Raw genomic sequence first — 19,937 nt, 5'->3', positions numbered from 1 at the left:
GACCATGGTGTTGGTGTGCTTGACTGGCCAGCAAACTCACCAGACCTGAACCCCAAAGAGAATCTATGGGGTATTGCCAAGAGAAAAATAAGAAACAAGAGACCAAAAAATGCAGATAAGCTGAAGGCCACTGTCAAAGAAACCTGGGCTTTCATACCACCTCAGCAGTGCCACAGACTGATCACCTCCATGCTACGCTAAATCGGGGCAGTAATTAAAGCAAAAGGAGCCCCTACCAAGTACATACTTTCCAGAAGGCTAACAATTCACTAAAATTTTTTTATTGGTCTTATGAAGTATTCTAATTTGTTTAAATATTGAATTGGTGGGTTTTTGTTAAATGTGAGCCAAAATCATCACAATTAATAAAGCCAAAAACCTAAACTACTTCAGTCTGTGTGCACTGATTTTATTTATTAAACAAGTTTCACAATTTGAGTTGAATTACTGAAATGAAAGAACTTTTTTACAATATTCTAATTTATTAAGCTGCACCTCTATCTATCTATCTATCTATCTATCTATCTATCTATCTATCTATCTATCTATCTATCTATCTATCTATCGATCGATCGATCGTTCGTTCGTTCGTTCATCTACCACTCAAATAATATCTAGTCAGCAATACAGTGTCTTTTTCTGAACTAAAAGGAAAGCCAACAAACCAAGTATATAGAAACAGGTGGACTATAGTTCTACAGTTCTCATAATAATTTTTCTCAGGAAAATACACACTCACACAATCCCATATGAGGTTTAGTTTACATCCTAACCATGACTCGGCTTCTCACAAACACAGTTGTACAAACCTTTAGTCTGCCAAAAGATGTTTAGAAACAAAAGCTAACTGTGTTCTTTTTTCCTAATTTGATCAAGTTTTTGATTGTAAGTCATCAATTTTGTTTGTCATCTACAATGCTCCTGAACCTTTATATCATCATAAAAACTGAGAAAAATGCTTACACACTCTGTCATCAAAATTTAGTTTTGATGATGAAAAATGGGTTAACCTAAAAGCTTACTGAGACAGAGATTCGGGTGGATGATGGATTTAGGGCAATGTTTTCAACTAAACCAGCTAGAGATCTAAAATGCAAGTCCACTGGAGTTATCAGAATTCAAAATGCCATTCAAATCTGGTTGAAATTCATAGAAAAAGGAAGTAATATTTAGCCCTTATTTTAGCTAGCAATTTTGGGACTACTGCCTAGTCTATATCTAGCAGACAATTTAAAGCTTTGACCAGGTGTGAAAGACCATTTCCTTCCCTCAGACTAGTTACATTCTGCCTCCTTGTGGTCAAAACCTAAGCTGCACACACAAACCCCCCCTCCACCCCACACCCCCCTTTCTGCTACGTCACGCACTCCACCTCGTGTGAAATTGACGGAGCGCGGCTCGAGCCCCGGATGAGCGCGCGTATTGTTCGGGTACAGTTCGTTTCTCTCTGTCGGTCTTGCGCCGGTTCTGACTCAAACCCAACACATACAGTCATATTCACTGTTCAGTACGAAGTCAGACGATGATTATGGGGACTGACAAGTCTTAGAGGCGGTAAGTGATGTCCAAATAATTTGGGCTAGCTTTGCTAACCAGCCAGTTCTTTCAAAAATCGAATGTAACGTCTATTCGGGCTTTGACTAGTTTACATCGGTCAGTTGGCAAGCCTTTAGCACCAGGTGCAGCTCCCAGGCGGATGTATTCAGACACTTTTTGTCTTGTTATTTGACACAATTGTTATAATATTTGTTATATTAAATCAGCTGGGACATGCTGCTGTTTTGTCGTTTGCTTTCTTCGTTAGCTGAAGTGTTTAGTTCACTGACGCGGGGAATAGAAATCACGTAAATACAGCTGCGTTTCTTTATAAAAAAAAACAAAAAAAACCAAAAAAAACCTCATGATTTCTTGATACACATGTTCCCGATGTTGCGACGCCAGTTTCAGGATGGTCCCTTGTGCTATTTGGGGGCATTGTGTTGATCTGAGCCATGTGTTCATCCTGGCTTTGTTTTGCTAATCACGACGATCAAATGTTGACCAGTGAGTCTGTTCATCTCTGTGTCTCAAATCAAGATGAATTTATGCACCAGATTTTCCACATTCCTACTTGTGTAACAACTTTCGGAAGCTGAATGGGAAATAATCTTCTTCCGACACCGGATTCAGATCAAATAAAACCATTTGGTGCCTTATTTTTCTAGTGATCTTTGTGCTGTTTATAGGCAGTTACACAAGGTGTGTCATGTTTGTGTCTCGGCAGCAGGATTCCCTTGAGTAGGTTTCCATGAGGACTTGAGCAAAAATACAAACACACTGAGACATGCAGCTCAACCAGCTTAAATTAATAAGACTGAGATCTAGTCAGTCACTCTCCAGGCCTGCTAGTGTAATTTGTAGCAAGTAGGGACAGAATTATTTCCCTGAGGCAGCATACAGGTTTTTCACTGCACTCCTGCTTGATTTATAGGCTTGGAGCTTTTCTTTGACGTGTCCTACACACTCACTTTCTTTCTGATCTTTTTTCCTTTTCAATTAAAGACCTGCGAATGACAGCCTGCATCTGAGTTGATCTCAGAAAGCAATTGCAGTCCTGCTGCATTTGCGTGTGCACATTGTAATGAGCTGGGCTGCAGAAGACTGGACCTCGGGGCTTCCCGGGCCGGTCTTAAAGAAAGTTCAGGAGCTTCAAGGACAAAATGAGAAGCTGATCCGGGAGAGACAGCAGAGACAGCTCCAGCTGGACAACTCGGATGCAGCGCTACACAAACAGAAGCAAAAGGTCTGTTTCCATGATTCAGGGCTATTGATATAAAGCATTTTTGCAATCATTTTTTCACTTTTTGGACTAACGATCAACATGCTGAAATGATTTTTCATCAAGTTCTAAAATGGTTTAATTGCCCTTCTACCATAGCGGTTTTAAGTTTGTATTTCTTAATGATCATCATGTTATTCTTTTTATGTTTAAAATAATGTTGTGGATCATCTGCAAGACCTATTATCACATTCTCCTATCACGTATGTTCTAGCAGGTATACTCCCATACAGCTGTTTTTCTTGAAATTATTTGCATGAAAAAATAAAAGCTGGCCAAGGTCAAACGAAAGCCTTATCCTGCAGTCTTGCTCTTGTTACAAAACTTTACTGAGCATTACAACACACTGATGTCTAAGAGTTGTTTAAAAAAATCGTAAGATTTCCGTTAGAAGAAACATTGTATTGTTTATGGCACATTTTGTAAGCTGTTTACTTTTTCTTTTTTTTAAGGTTAGTTGAAGCTTGCTGCTTTGAATTTCAAAAACCGAACAAATGCCGCCTCTCCCTTTAGTGTTTCCAGTAAGGTCACGCTCCACAAACACTTGCATGCACACTGTCTAGGTTGAATGCTGGTATTTTTGGAGGAAAGCTCTCAAATGGGATGGACAAACATGACTGACAGGCATGTACAGATGTCACCTTGTCCTGCTTGGTTTGGGTATCGGTGTACCACATTGTTAATGTTTCCTATTTACATAGCTTGGGTTTATAGCTGCCAGAATGTAATGAAACCTGCCTAAACATTACAAAATATATTTTGACCACACCTCTGAATGAGTTTGAGTCTTTCAGTAACACATAAGCAAGTGTTTGATTAGGTGCAATTATAGATGAAGCAAAATCTGTTGTGCTTCTTAATCCAGAGGTATTAACTTTTTTTTTTCTTTCAGTTGTGTAAGAAGACTGAAGAAGGCCTGTGATTTTTTTCATTATTTTTTTTTTATTTCACTATTATGCAAGAAATAAGAGTGACTTTGCAATGAGTCACATTGCAGCTGCTTGCTGGAACGCTGTCTTTAAACAGTATAAACGGCACCCTTATGTGACTATGTTGATAAATTATACTGTACAAATGGATATACTCTGAGTCTGTTGTTATGGGCCTGTCTCAGTATGAAGAGGTTCGTGTGGAGCTGGGAGCGGTTCAGAGGGAGCTGGTGGGAGTTCGAGAGCAGACGCAGGGAGAGGCACGGGTCAGGGATCGCCTGACCCAGGATCTACAGGCCAAAGTGGCTCAGGTGTGCACTCTAGAGGGCCAGCTGGACTCAACAAGGACACTTGTGCAGAACCTTACACAGGAGGTAAAACGGTGAGTAAATTAGCATAACCACACGCGAGTGGTGACCATGTAGATGACGCATACACCGCGTACTAGGCACAACACAAGCGTATACTTCAGTGTGGCAGCTGTGTCAACAGGCTAGGGGGTTGGCTGGAAACCTAAACAACTTATTTGTTATTTTAATTCCAGTGACATCGTGTCTGTGCTGTTGCAGGAAACCAGTGAACTGGCCCATGTTCCTACTATCTTAAAAAAAATTCAACAATTACATAATCAGATGTCAGATTCTAACCCAAAGTTAACTTATATAGCAGCTACTGTATATACAGCACAAGTACGCACGATAGCAAATAGACAAAAGATAAGAAATAGAGGTAGTTTTTGTTTGGCCTATTTTCTAGACTTTTGGTGTGTTTTGCTGTGTTTTGAGTTTTGTTCCTATTTATTTATTTATTTATTTATTTATTTTACAATATTTTGAAATACTTTGCACTGTTCACATTTTAAGGTGGTCATAAAAATGAATACTTTGCTCTTAGGGCAAAAAATGGCAATCTCCACCTCTAGTTTCCACAACAGCTTATGAGTATGCTTCATTGTGATGAAAAAGCATGGAATGTTTTGAGATTACACACTACTTTGGAACTAGCATAGCCATCCTTTTTTTTTTGGTTTGTTTATATGTTGTGAGCTAAAGGACTGGAATTGAAAATGATAAAATTAGATTTGGAAATTTGCTCATTAAAATTGAGTATATTCTTGTCGACCACTTTCTCTCCATATCTCAGGCTTGAGGCAGAACTGGAAAAGCTGCAAAAAGGAACTGTCCTAGCAGACTCCATGCTGTTTTCCACACCCTGCTGGAACATGAACTCACCCTGGGACCAAAGCGGTACGTTTCTCTTTCTCTCCTGTTTGTGCTCTTTTGTTGTTGTTCCCTGCGTTTCCTCTTGGCCCTTTATTTGTGGCTGTCTATTCTCTTTTTAGCCTTTATTATTTAGAAAGCCCCCACCACAAGTGAAAAAGAAAAACATTGCTCAGTAATTTCCCCACTGTACCATGTCCCCAATGTTTGCAAACCCTTCATGGTGTGGTATACAATGTTTTATATTTAAATATTTTTCAGGTAGGAGCAGTCTCAGAGGAGAGGATGTAGGCAAAGCCCGAGTGAGTTTCCTCAAACACCACCACATAATGATTACCCGCTGTTTTTTTGGTCACTTGAACTCTGTTTTGGATGATTTAATATTCTAACAGAGCATAGGTAATGAGTCCAAACATTTTTTTTGCTGTCCCTCTCTAGCAACAGCTACTGTTTGGAGATAGCACCAAGTCCTCAGCGGGTGCCGTTTCATCTCCGTTCCCTCAGCAACCACACAGATCGCCGCCTCTTAGGCGCAAAATCAACCAATCCGATACTCGTCCCCCATCCTCGATGTTTCCGTGGGAACGGGATGATGCAAGGTCCACTCCCAGGGGCAAAGCAGCATCCACCCACACCTCTTCCTTCAATATCAGTGATGTCATTACGGACGCTGGTGCACGTGATGATGGAATTGAGGAAGCACTGAGGAAGGAGATAGATGGTAAGGGTTTTCACCATAGTGAGAGATTGTTCATGAAATTGAATATGTTAAAAAACACTTAAGTATTTTCTAGCCACAAACATCAATACCTGGAGATATAAAATATACTGTATATATTTAATGTATGTATATGATTTTGTGCATGTGTGTACGACTGTGTTTTGTAAAACCTAGATGCATAGTGATACATTACAGATACATATTGACACTAATTGCCTGCTTTTTAGTTGGTTTATTTTTGAGTAGAAAAGCAGAGATGATTTGCATCTAGGTTATAGGTCAGAAGCTTAATGAAAGGTTGATTCAGCCAAAATTATTTGTTTTGGTTCGCCATTGTACTAACTCTAATAGTCAGTGATCCATGGCAGGGTGTGTTTGACTTCTGAGCCTTATTATTATTATTAAAGTTGGAGGTTCCTTCCACTGTCAAGGAAGCAGGAAGTAGATGCCTGATGAATCTTTTCTTTGAGCTATTTTTACATTCTGTCCTAAGATGCAGGATGTATGTGCTGTGTGAAAATAATCAGTATCGACGTACTGTATATACAAAGTCACTTAAGCACTGGTCATTGGCTAAACGTGTATACATGTTTCTCTCGCTCTCAGGGCTGCGTGTACGCATTTCTGGGTTGCAGCAGGAGTTGCAGCTGGAAAAAGAGTGCTGCAGGGAGTCCGAGTCTTGCCTCGCTCAAGTTAGGAAAGAGTTCAACTTGAACGAGCAAAATCTGACGCGCTCCAGAGATGAGTTGGCTCGTGCACAAACGCGCATCACACAGGAGGGGGACAGGGTGAGCAGCTTGGTTAGCTGGCTAACAGGATATGATTTGAAGTACCTTAAACAATATTAAGATACTTATACAATACCGAATAACTCGTTTCTTACAAACTTTTAATGATTTATATCACACAGCTTTGTCTGTGATATTCCAATGTCTTTATTTTAAGATTAGGCTTTATAATACTTCACTGAGGCATGCAGTGTTTTTTAACTTTACCAGTTTAATACATTGTAATGCATATATATTGTAACCCATAATTGCAAAACAAATTAAGAAACAACAACATTTGGAACATAACAGGAACTCCAAACAGCTTTTTGGTTGTTTTGGTTCCTTAATGTCTATTCCACACAGACCACCATACATATACTGTAAATATTACAATACTTAACAATAAAATTATATGTACATATACAGCATATAAAGAACTGTGTAAAAGTCTTAGGCCACCATTAGAGTTGTTTCAGCAATTGTATAATGACCATGCATAATTATTTCTCAGTCTCTTTGGTAGAACACAACCAGAAAATACAGTAATTAATTAATAACTGAATTATGTCATTGCTAACACCTGTATTCGTCCTACTGTTTCATATCAAAAGGACTGCTATGAGAAAGGTCTCTTATACCAGGTTTGTATAAAACACACAATTTGACAGACAAAAGAAAATCATAATTTTGGATCAGATCACTGACCTCTCTCAATGGGAAACTGGATACCCAAGATAGGATATGATATTCTGTTATGAAGCTGTTATGAAGCTGTTATGAAGAATCAAAGGAGGTAAGGAACAACAAAGAACCAAGACAACTTCAAAATATGATATGAATTTAAAATCTGAGTTTCTATTTGGAGAGACTGGAAGAAGTACATCAAGGACAGCTCATAGAGATAGCAAGTTGACCCTTCTAATGTCAGAAGGATATGTTCAATCTCGCAAAGAATGAAATGAAGATCACTGGGAAAGTGTGTTATGGGGTGACTTTCCCAAGTTAAAAATTTTTGGGTCAAAGTGTTATTAATATGTGAGAAGAACAGTTTGAGCCGGGTAACAGAATGAGTGCTTTTGGCTTTCAGTTAAACATGGTTTTTAGTGTGTCGTGGTTTGGAGCTGTGTTTTTGGCAGTGGAGTTGGTGATATTGTCTGAACTGATGGGATCATGGATGCTGAGAGCAGGATAACTACATGATAACAATGGCAAGCACACTGCTAATGCACTGAAATTATATTTGGAGGGGGGAAAAAAACCATCTGATAAAACATGGGCTTGCCTTCACAGAGGCCAGACCTGAAAATAAAAGAGGCAGTAGGGGACAACCTTTAATATTTCCCTCTGTTTTCTGTTTGTACCATAATAAAGAAATGACAAATAAATATGAATGATCAATTAACCTTTGCTAAAACAACAAATCTGGTGGTGTCCTATGACTTTTGCACACTACTATATGTTCCTTCTTGTTTTGTTTATATGATCGCATTTTTGTTGTAATACAGAATGTAGACAATAAAAGTGCATGTGTGCGCACGTAGGCTCAGGCAGCCGAACAGCGGGTGAAGCACTTACAGGAGGAGCTGAAGTGTCAGAGGCAGAATGCAGAAACTAGCCGCTGCAATGCCGAGCAGCGCAGGAAAGAGATGGAGAGAGAGCACCAGAGAGTAAGTACTCCTGTGGACGGGGCTTGATTAATCATTACCTTAAAGAGCTTGGGTGCAGAATGTAAAGCATGATAGCATGTGCCTTGTTTTACAAGTCTTAGGTGATTACCTGTTCGTTAACCTTTACCAGTTTTATACCCAGCGGTCAGTTCAACATAAAAGTTGGATATAAAAGTTAATGGCAGACAATGGCTTCACATACAGAAAATTACAGGCTCTAAGAAATAAAGGTTTTTATACTATGTATAATAAAAGCTAGCACCAAATACTAGCTACATCTGAGTGCTTTCAGGAACTACAGCTGTTCAAACTAATGATTAAATTATTTATTTTACCCCAACACATGGGCATACAATTTTTTTAATACCTTTTTTTAACTGAGCAGTAAATTCAATTAGTGCCATATGGAGAAGATCGGCCTAATTATTTTTGTGTCTAGAAAGGTAATAGTCTCAATATGAATGAGACTAGGAATGCTGAACACAATGCTACAATGATCTTATTTTATAAGTTTATGTGAAGAAAGTATCAGTTTGATTACCATAAGCATCTATCTCTCTCAATCTTTCTTACAAATAGAAACATACACAATATAGCTTTAACACACACATTTGAGTACGCAGAACCACGAAAAAGTGTTTTTTAATCTAGAAGTATTTGATAAAGATTAAATTAATTGTACAATTTGTTGAACAATTTCGAAAATAAATACCTTTAGAAAAATTTGAAGAAAAATTTCAGAAAATGTGCAGATGTTTGAATGGTGAACTTCTGTGTTTATGCAGGAGCTTTTAGAGCTGCAAAGGGAGAGGCAGTCTATGGAGAAGCAGCACCAGCAGGAGGCTACCAGACTCAACCAAGAGATCCAGCAAGCCAGGACACAACACAACACACTACAGTCACAATATGATAAAGTATGCATTTATATATATATATATATATATATATATATATATATATATATATATATATATATATATATATAATTACTTCCAATATCACAATTCTCTTTTTTTGTGTGTCTATTAGAATAGCTTTGAAAGTTGAATGTTCATTTGGTGTGTTAGTGTGTTACTTTTTTATTTTTTTTCTCCTGTCTTCATATCTTTCTTTCTCTTCTGGGAGTTACAGAATGTGTTCCACAGGTCAATGTACTTATGTCACCTCTTTGACTTCAGCTGCTATCTCACTTTCTCACGCTCTTCCCTCCCCCCCAACCTTTCGTTTTCTCCTTTTTCTTCTCTTCCTCTTGGCTTTTTGACAGAAGGCACTTGAGTCAAGGTCAGTGTTGTACTCTGTGTGGTTTCTCATTTAAATAAAATAAGGATGATAGTAGGCTTGTTGAAGGGGTCAGTAAGTGGAGCACAAGAGATATGCACACTGCATGCCCAGCTGTCTCTCACCTTGTAATGTCAGTAGCATCTTATTATGTGTCAAACTAAGAAGCTGTGTATAATGTGTGTGTTTAGTTGTTGCATTCATCTTTATTTGCTTAGCAGTAAAACAACACTCCCGGAAATCCTTGACTGACATGTAGCGAGTTAGTCTTTTCCGAACCTTATCCAATGCAAACATTCTGAATTTAATCTAATCTGTCGAACATGTGTACACATGTAAAAATTAGCCACTGTTTAGAGAACTGCATTTGTTAATATAATGTAATCCACGTTTATATCATCTGTTTATTAGTCATAGTCTATGGAAATGCTGGAACTTCCCTTTTTATTGCTTATGTCAGCTGTTCCAAATATAGTATATTACATAACTTGATATAGCTTTTTCAAAGTTCATTCTCCTTTTACAATTATACACAAGAGCTTTATTTTATAGCTGACTGCCAGTAGGTACACAGTACTTGATCTTGGGATACTATTTGCCCTTGTATGCTTAAGTGAGTGTCTGATATAATGACATTTCATATTCTGGTTGTTGATAAATTTTTGTATATCAGCACAACCCAGACTAGAGTGATTTGCTTACTAGTTCTAATATATTTCCTATTATAAGTAATTGGTTGGTGCTTTGAATAATTTGTGAAATGTAAAATATATTTACAAAAAACTAATTTTAACTTTGAAAGTGAAACCTTTTAACATTTTATGAGTCTCCAGTGCTTAGCTTTTTTTTTTCTTTGTTCTCTTGAGGACAGATGATGCTTCACTGTTAAATAAATAAAAATGTATATTCTTCGAAAGATGCTGTAGTATTAGAAAAAACAACATGCTTCAGGTTTCTTGTTATAGGAGGCTGAGCTTTACCCCATCTCACTGCGTTAATCTTTATTCCATTCAACTTAAATAATTTTAGTGTGTGTGGTCTGCACTAATAATCTGGGTATCATCACTGCTAATGCATGGTGTGACATGATCATTACTCATGCTGTACCATATTTGTTGTGGTTACAAGGTGAATTTGTTTATGTTGCAGAAAGGATAATGGATTCATGAATAATTGAAAAGTTGTTTTCCCCCTCCCTTTTGTCTCTCTGTGAATCCTATCTTTTCTTTCATCAGTTTTCTTTTCATTTTAATTCAAAGTACATTACTTGCACTTTTACCATAAGGAACTGTAATTTCAGGTAGAATACATGTTGTGCTCCTCCAAAAGTATAGCTCTCTTGTACAAGTGATAACACATGTAGGTATATATGAGTGTTGCATAGGTCAGACACAAAACTAAAGTAATTTGGATTACAAATGATTGTGTGTTTTAAATGTCTTGTTTTAAACTTACATTTTCTTGCTCTCTTTCTTTCTGTTTAGCTGGTTTTGCAGAAGCAGGCTGTAGAAAGGGATCTGGAGGGAGTGCAGGGCAACCTAAAAAGCACACAGAGTGATCTAACAGAGAGCCAAAAGCAGGAGGCTCAAACGCAAGGAAAACTCACGGTATGAAGATTATCATTTTATATTTATATATATATATATATATATATATATATATATATATATATATATATATATATATATATATATATATAAAATATAAAATGTATGTAATTTGTTGTATTTAGAGGTTGTATTTACCAAAGCAAGCCCACAGATTCTGTTTGTTATTCCACAGTGTAAAAGTTTATTAAATTATGATTCAGGTTTAAACATTTTTTCATCCTTTCAGTCATTTGACTGCTTTTTTTGCCAATGCCAGTCCTGACCTCTTTGCAAATATTATAGTACATATGTTGAATGCAGTCTGATTAAATATTAATTGCCCCCAGAGAATGCATGACAATAAACATTAACCATCTGTCAACAATGCTAAAACTGTCTTGTTGCTCTGCCCAAATTCACCTCACATTTTGGCCTGTAGGAGTCACTGAAGGAAAACGAGGGACTGCGTATATCACTGGAGCAGTTAAAGAAGAGAGAGAAAAGCCTAGAAGCAGAGGTCAAAAGACTTAATGAGGAGTTGGCTGAAGCACTGAAACTAATTAAAGAGCTGCAGGGTAAGGAGCAAGAGTGGAATTTTCCTGTTGGTGACAAATACAGGTGACAAATACACAGACCGAGGACCTTTTTAGAAACACTTCTACACCTTGTTTCCAGTAAATGATTTGCCATCCAAGAACAGAAAGCTGAGGCTGCAGTGGTCACAGGTTCATCAAACCTAGACAGATAAAAGCAGGGTCAGAATTTGACCACAAGAAAAAGAATACATGGACCCATCCTGCCTTGTGTTAACAAACAATCCAGGCTCGGATTCAGAAACTCTTTTTTGGGGTCTGTTCTGAAATTTTCACTTACCACTTGAATGCTACAGTATGTTTAAGTATTGTTGCTGACCCTGTGCCTCAGTCAGGGCCACAATTTACTCAGCAGGATATTGCACCATGTCACAAAAGTTATTCATAACCTTAACGAGTTCAGTGTTCTTCAGTGGCCTTGCCAATCACTGAATCTGAATTCAATAGGACACATTTTGGATGTGATAGAAAGGGTAATTCACAGCACGAACGTACACCTGAAAATTCCACAGGTTGCAATCATGTCGACATGGACTGGAATCTCAATGGTCCATGAATGCATGCAAAGAAAAAATAGTATTATTATTCGTGTTCCTACTGAAGTGTTTTATTGGTAACCATGAAATTAGTTGTGTGTGTGTGTGTGTGTGTGTGTGTGTGTGTGTGTGTGTGTGTGTGTGTGTGTGTGTGTGTGTGTGTGTGTGTGTGTGTGTGTGTGTGTGTGTGTGTGTGTGTGTGTAATATATATATTACATATACAGTAAACAATTGCATGCATATTAAGTTGATTTTATTTCTTGGTGTCTCTCCCATTTAGCCAAACTTGCAGCTCCACCAGTAGTCTCTTGTCCAGTTGCTGGAGATGGTTTTAGCCCTGTTCCATCCACTTATTCCAGTTACCCTCCACCTCACCAGCAGTTGTCCCAAAGAAAGAAAATGTTAAAAACTGAGAGACCAAAAATATCAGGCAGGCTGGGGCCCGTAGCCTACCCTTCAGAGAGAGAACCTGGTGAGGGGATTGACTCTGAGCAAATCGGCACCTTTGGTTCTGAAGACTCTCCACCATTAAGCATCAATGTACAAGAAGGGAATCTGTGTGGAGCAGAACGCTCTAGTGAGGCAGATATGGAGAGCTCTATTACTGAGCAAGACACAGGGATTGAAGATACAGACACAGACTCATGCATGTCTGATTCAATCAGTGAGCGTGTGTTTAAAGATGATGGCCGTTGTGATTCAGGAATTCAAAAGCCAAGCTCCTCAAATCAGGGACAAAAAAAAGACTCCTCTTCTATCATGGAGTTAAAGAAAGAGAATTCAGTTCTTCGGGATGAGCTCAGGGACATTAAGCGGGAGTTAGATCAACGCCTCGATGACCTTGAGGCTCAAAGACGAGCGGAAGCTGAGGCTAAGACCAAATTGAAGCAACTTAGCAAAAAGCACTCGAGCCAAGTAGAGCAGCATCGCACAAAGGCCCAGGAGCTTAAAGACAAAGGAAGCAAACTAGAAGCACAGCTGGAACAAGAGAGGAAAGAGAGTGCACAACTGAGGGAAGTGGTAACTAATTTAGAGACAGAGGCTGAAAAAAGAAAGGAGGAAATTAAGAGAGAAGAGGAAGAAACCAAAGAGGAGACCATCAAACTAAAAGAAGCCTTGGCACAGATGGAAAGAAGGGAGGAACATCTTAAAAAAGAGCAAGAGGAAATGCGCAAGGAACTTGATGTGCTTCAGTCTGAACTTTTGCAGGAACGTGAGGAGAGAGAGAGGGAGCGAGAGATGGAGAATAAACTACGTAAAACTTGTGAAGTGGAAGGACTAAAGATTGCAGAACTTCAAGCAGAGTTGGACCGGCTGCAAAGTTCTGCCACAGTGGAGGACAAGAATGTAAACACTAACATGCCTTTCACCTATCTGCAGCTTGGAAACCAACCAAACATCGCAAATGATGTTACAGCATTAGAAAATGAGTTTACATCTTCTCTAAATGCTAACATTTACTTCTGTGAATCAGTGAACCTTCAAAACACTATTTTTTCTAAGGAAACTTGGACAACAGAACAGGACACCACTTCCACAGGAAATCTGGAGGATCACACAAAGACCACTGAAGGTGGCAGCTTGGATGACACTACTGTTTTGGTCTTGGAGGTGGAACGTATGCGAGTACAAAGAGACAGAGAAACAGAAAGAGCAAAAAAATTCCAAAAAAAGTTGGAGGCTCTTCAGAACCAGGTAACTAGTCAGACCCAGCAACTAACACTAGCATTTGATAATCAGAGCAAACACATTGAGGGCCTTTTAAAGGAGCTACAACAAAGAGATGGTGCTCTCCAGAGGCAAGGAGAGGAACTACAGAGCTGTCAAATAGAGCTTGCCTCACTCAAGGCAGATAAACAAATGACTGAGTTGGTCACCAGCATGACCTCAAGTGCTGAGAATTCTGCTGAGGTTTCTGCAGAGCCATCTTGTGATTTAGCTAATAGCACCGATACTTTAAATACCTACGAAGTGGCTGAACAAGAATCTCTTGACACTGTGGAAAACAAACCACTACAGACCGATAAGCAGTCCTTTACAAATGTAGAAGTTGGAGATCGACCTGGATGGATGGAGAATGTTCCTTCAGATGCTCCTTTAGATAAGACAAATATAAGCCATGTGACCTTAACATCTACAGATGTTGAGGAAAGAGATTCTGAGCAGTATACTAAAAACACTACTGAAGAGAAATTATTAGAACTACAAACTACTGCTCAGCAGGACAATGGTCAAGTGACTGAAACTAATACAGAGAATGCACAGAGTTCTGTTTTATTTGGTTTCACTGAAAACATAGAATTACCAGAAAAGCTTCATTCCACAGACAAAACGGGCACACTGAAGATAGTAATAAACAAATTGCATGAAGCACAGAAGGAGCTGTATAAATTAAAGTCCAAACATTCCCAACTGACTTTGCAGCTGCAGGAAGTTTCTAGGCAGGATTTCTTGTCCCTCAAGGAAGAGCATGAACAACTGAAATTAAAACTGAATCTAATTGATCACGAACCATGTTGGACAGAAACATTTTTAAAACAAGACGAGTCAAATCATTTGACAAACACAGAAGAGTGTGTTACTGTGTCAAATCGGGAAGAGGACGATGTAATTGGTGGTAGTTTTGAAGACAGATGTCAAAAATGTGGACAAGAGACTGGAAATGAGACTTCAGCACAAGTTCACTCTCTTCATTGTCAGGTATTTATTTTAAATTTTTTGGTTGGTTTATTTTTTAACCCATTTATTTTTTCTCAAAAATGTGTTTTTTAATATATCACACTCGGGAGGCAGAGACCTGGCAGGTTTTTTAAAATCGCTTGTAGTTCAGCTGGTTTCTACTCAACTGTAGAAAAACTTTATAGAAAATGTACCTATGAAAAACAATAATAATAATAACTGTAATACACATATGCGTGCAGTTTAAGACTTTGCTGTGCACAGCTGGTTACACCGATGCTAATATTTTTAGACCAAGTTATCACACTATGAAAATTTCAATCCATATTTGATATAAAAATGTCAAAGAGCAATTGCAGTCATGTATTTTTTTTTTGTTTTTGTTTTTTAAATGGTCTTTTTTTTTTTAAACATTTTTCTCAGCTTCAGGTCCTGCAGAGTGAACTTCGGCACCTTTCTAAGAAGAACAGAGACCAAGCTGAACAGCTGCAGCTTTGGAGAGTGTCTGCCATGGCCTCTGAGGATTCACTGGATCAGAAAAACAGCGGGAGCCCCATAGTTGTAGTTCGTGAGGAACAGCTTGTCCTCTCATGCAACGCCACTAAACTACACTCCGACATGAAACTGAGCAGGTACTCATGGTTTGGACTGGCATTTGTTATACATATGCACACAGTAATAGTGAGACATATGGCATATTTATAAATACTTATACAATAAATGTATATAATACATAAGTGTAAGGGTACCTAAAACAACCTGTATGGTGCCTGTAAATCTTATGTTCTACTGTAGGTGCGCATAATGTATCTGACTCCACAATAATTTGAGCTTTTGTTCCAGTAGCATAGTTCAGCATGAAGGTCTTTCCCAGCCAATAAGCTATATTGAACCTAGCACTGCAGACCATCAAAAAGATCATGAGACTTCAGAAAAAAGCCCAGAGGACTTGCCATCAAAACTTAAAGCAATGGTAAATATGATAACAAAGGCTTATTTATCTTCTTATTATATTGATGTGTTCTAAATTGTCGCCGTAGTATGTAGATTAAAGTGTTCGTTTTTTCCAGAGTGGATTGTTGCTTTTGCATTATTTAGTTCATTTTCTGTCTCCACAGGTGCTAGTTGCTGATGATGACAGTGCAATAAATGATGTAACTAATCGCCTTAAAATGGAGATCAAACCTGTGAAATGCAAGAATGCATCTCCAGACGTGTCTTCTGAAATGGAAAAATCTGTTTCCCGGCATGATTTAGCTCATCAAATTGAACAAACGGGACCAGACGAGGATTGGCAACCTACAGGCTCGCCATATGAAATCGCTTTCACACCAGAAAGCCGAGAGGATGGTTTAATGGGAACTGGATTATTGACCGAAATAACAGATCTCAAGCTTAATATAGAAACGGTGGATGGGAAAGATTCTAATCTGAATTATGATGAGGTTGTAACTGCCATGCTAAGTGGGAAATTTCCTAGAAATGTGACCATGCGAGAAAATAAACACTCTTCGGCTCCAGAAAGTCAGACGTCAAATTCTGTCCGAAGAGAGGATAATGCTGTAGACCAGCAACAAATATCAGAATTCGCTTGGATCACGGGTGGTATTGACAATGCAGGTATTAAAGAAGTTAAGAGTGTGTGCACTCAGACAATAGAGTGCAACAGGGAAGATGTGAAGGACTTTGGAAGCCGCCATCAGAGCCTACTTGTCCTCCATGTCAGCACCCAGACTACGCAGAGTGAGAAACAGGAGGATAAGTGCACGGAATCGCAGGCTCTCTCTTCTGCCCTTGCATCAGAGACAGAAAAGCTCCTGTTTTCCGGCTCATTTCCAATTCCAGCTAATCCAGCTCACCTGGCCGAACGAATTAGGCGTGGCCGTGGCCGCATGTCTGCAGCATATGATGACACCGAGTATGAACCTTATGGCCTGCCTGAGGTTGTCATGAAAGGTGTGTGCTTGCTGTGTTCTGTTAATCATCTATTTTAGCACTATTAACTTTTAACAGTTTCTGCCATCCAGCCTATCTGGTATTTGACGATTTAGATGATGAGCACATTTCTATTTATTTCTTCAGGTTTTGCTGATATTCCCAGTGGTCCTGCTTGTCCATATGTCTTACGTAGGGGACTTTTGGGCACAGATGCTTTACCCATCTCACTCAGAGAGTCTTCACTAACAGAGGCTGAGGAAGAAATTGACCCATAGCTATTTCATAGGTAATCACACTGTATGCACTTTTCACAGCGTTGCAGGTCTGAAGTGAGATTACAGTTTAACATTAGCAAGCAGATAACTTTATATTTGTGAGTACATACAGTATTGTTCAAAATAATAGCAGTACAATGTGACTAACCAGAATAATCCAGGTTTTTAGTATATTTTTGTACAGTCAGCAGCATACACTGCTATTTTTTTGAACACACCCCTTTCAACTAATTGCCCAATTGCACAGCCTTACGAGCATGCATATCATGAATGCTGGGTCTTGTTTGTTTTCTGAGAATCTACTGCACCTACTGGTAACTTGTTTGCCACATAGCAATAAAAAAATTCTAAAAACCTGGATTATTCTGGTTAGTCACATTGTACTGCTATTATTTTCAACAATACTGTACATATGCATACTCTCTGGCAATCCATGCATCTGATCAAGCCACTCATGTGGCAGCAGTGTAATGCATAAGATCATGCAGATGCAGATCACAAGCTTTAGGCAACATGCACATCAAATGGGAAGAAATATGATCTCAGTAGTCATGGGCTCATCCAACTCACCTTTCAGTAAAAGAATGCTGATGATTAAGCCATCGGGCAGGAAAAAAAAAAGAAAGGCCAATGAGGGATGACATGCAGGTGGTTTGTTTTAAAGAAGCAGACGTAGAGCACAGGGTGGTATGGAGGCTGATGATCTGCTGTGGCGGTCCCTAATGGGAGCAGCCGAAAGAAGAAAAACATGATTGTCAATTTGAACCAGTCTGGCCATTCTCCTCTGACTTTTGTGCAGGCACCACTAACTTTGTGAAAAGTGTAGTTTCTGAAATACTCAAAACCACCAAACTGGCCACTTCATATCATTTGTCAGAGCCACTGAAATCAAATTTTTTTCCACTTTGATGTTTGATATGAGCATTAAGTGAAGTTCTTGGCATGGTGTCTGCATAAATTTATGTACTGCTTCTACATGATTGCTGCCCTGAGTAGTTAATGAACAGGCACTTACCCGTTTATATGAAAGGGATGTGAGTACATGTATAACAAAAGAGAGCCAGCGACCTCAACATGCACAGCCGAATGAGCCACTTTTCTGCTGGGAAATTAGAAATGACAAAAACATATCTGCTTGTCCTTGGTACCTGGCCTGTTTTAATTGTAGACCCCACCTATTTTTTGTGTATATGCTGCTCTATTGTATTTGCCTGCTCTTATTTGGTTTCATTTAATTTGCCTGATTTTTAAATGGATGTCTTCACCTTTGTTGTTCTTGTCTTTTTGCAGGATTGCATGAAAGATTTGAAGCTGCCATTAATGGCCTCTGCTCTTCAAAGGGATTTTCATAGTCATTTCTGCCGATTTCACAGTCTTTTAAAGGACAATCAAGTTCTCCTAGATTGTGTTTACATCCCTTATCTGAAAAGCATGTCCTTTGAAGCAGATATGTTTACAGATGAGCCTGCTAGCTTTCATTTTGAAACACTTGAATATTCTTTTTCATATTTTTCCCCCTTTTTTTTTTTTTTTTTTTTTTTTTTTTTTTTGCACTGTTATAGATTGATTATAATTGTGGTACGGTAGAGGTTGGAGCTGTGTGTGTGCGCACACTCGTGTTTGTGTACCAAGTATATGACTCAGAACAACCTGGGTCTGTTTCCGCTCCATGTATGGTGATCTGTGAAGTGTGTGTGCACACACTCACTATTCAGTGCTTGGTTGATCTTAGTTCAACTAGAGATTTAATTTCCTTTCGTATAAGAAAGATTTTCTGGCTTTTTTTCTCTTTTTTTTAATTAGATTAATATATTTAAATGATTTTCCTAAGTTTTTGTAATATCTATTTTGAGTTTTAGTTGTCATGTAAACAAGGAGCATTAGCAATGCTGAATGATATAAAATTTTATGTTGAGTTTACTTGGGATATTTTGAAGGATATGACTTTATGTGTAAACTTTGTCTTTGAAGGACTTGTTACTTGTATTGAGTTAGGGTTTCTCCCCCTGTTTGGTCAATCCTATTAAAAATGTGGCTTTAAAAGTGGAACTTGTTTTATGTATTTTCTTTATTCATGTTCCAATCACTTCTCATACTTCTTGTTTAAGTTAATTGTATTTGAAGAAAAAAAAAGTCACCTGATGGTAAAGAAAGGAATTAAATGGAACACTGCTTTTTTGGGATCTGGATTTAGATCCTTTGTGCTCACATCCCTTGTTCACATTGTAACTGTAAGATGTTTTTGGCATAAATAACTAGTTATTTCTGGATAAGGAATAAAGACCACGTTTGCATTATGAAACGGTCAGGTTACACTGACGCACAAGTCTGTTTCCCAGTGAAGCTTTAACAATTAGTCATTTTGTTTTAATCTGCAATTCTAAACTACTTGCAGAGAGTTAAAGTGCTGCCTTTGGCTGCAAATACTACTCTAAACAGACAGCAGTCGAGGCTTGGAGGTGTGACTTAAACTTTCTAAAAAATCTGATGGAGCATAGGCAAGTGTGTGTGTGTGTTTATGTGGGGGATCCAATCAACTGATGAAGTTAAAATTACTTTCTTTCCTCTGGCAAACATTCTTTTGAGATCAAGTTACCCCCAAATATATAGGCGAATATAAAGGTGCTCACCTGTAAAATTCTCGTCATCCATTACCATGAGCCACACTAATAAAGCAGATGGTTGTTGATTTTTATAGTAAGTCTGGTAATGGGGATATACTGTATATTGTGCGTGTACACACAAACTCAAAAATCGTTTCTTTAGGGATAATTATTATACTTCATTGTGACTACTTCATTCTGTAATAATATTTACATATCATTCCAAAATAAAAACTATTCTGCGTAATCCACATAATTAAGTTCAAAAGAATACTTCTGGCATGTTCCTGGCATTTTTATGGACTACATCAACTTGCTCA

At 38.3% G+C, this 19,937-nt stretch overlaps 1 protein-coding gene across 2 annotated transcripts; it reads left to right on the top strand.

Annotated features, from left to right (window-relative positions):
- Window positions 1–1,383: 1,383 nt before the first annotated feature.
- si:dkeyp-115e12.6 (centromere protein F) lies at window positions 1,384–19,060 on the top strand. Of its 2 annotated transcripts, none has more exons than XM_046849557.1 (17): window positions 1,384–1,554; window positions 2,542–2,782; window positions 3,933–4,129; window positions 4,891–4,994; window positions 5,229–5,269; window positions 5,406–5,688; window positions 6,295–6,476; window positions 8,000–8,125; window positions 8,911–9,039; window positions 10,888–11,010; window positions 11,432–11,567; window positions 12,403–14,822; window positions 15,225–15,433; window positions 15,648–15,774; window positions 15,920–16,757; window positions 16,884–17,025; window positions 18,305–19,060. In XM_046849557.1, the coding sequence occupies exons 2-16, from the start codon at window positions 2,621–2,623 to the stop codon at window positions 17,012–17,014; spliced, it is 5,208 nt and encodes a 1,735-aa protein (XP_046705513.1). In that variant the 5' UTR covers window positions 1,384–1,554; window positions 2,542–2,620; the 3' UTR covers window positions 17,015–17,025; window positions 18,305–19,060. The 2 variants fall into 2 exon arrangements, with proteins under 2 accessions (XP_046705513.1, XP_046705512.1); XM_046849556.1 differs by having other exon boundaries at window positions 15,645–15,774.
- The last annotated feature ends 877 nt before the right edge of the window (window positions 19,061–19,937 follow it).

The sequence above is a fragment of the Silurus meridionalis genome, chromosome 5 (assembly GCF_014805685.1).
Source record: "Silurus meridionalis isolate SWU-2019-XX chromosome 5, ASM1480568v1, whole genome shotgun sequence".
Taxonomy (NCBI): domain Eukaryota; kingdom Metazoa; phylum Chordata; class Actinopteri; order Siluriformes; family Siluridae; genus Silurus; species Silurus meridionalis.
This window is presented reverse-complemented; position numbering and strand designations above follow the sequence as displayed.

Bases quoted from the DNA above. Each gene is read 5' to 3' on its own strand.
- si:dkeyp-115e12.6 (XM_046849556.1), top strand. From the start codon at position 2,621: ATGAGCTGGGCTGCAGAAGACTGGACCTCGGGGCTTCCCGGGCCGGTC. The intron at 11,568-12,402 runs GTAAGGAGCAAG...TCTCCCATTTAG, and splicing joins ACTAATTAAAGAGCTGCAGG to CCAAACTTGCAGCTCCACCA. The intron at 16,758-16,883 runs GTGTGTGCTTGC...TTATTTCTTCAG, and splicing joins GCCTGAGGTTGTCATGAAAG to GTTTTGCTGATATTCCCAGT.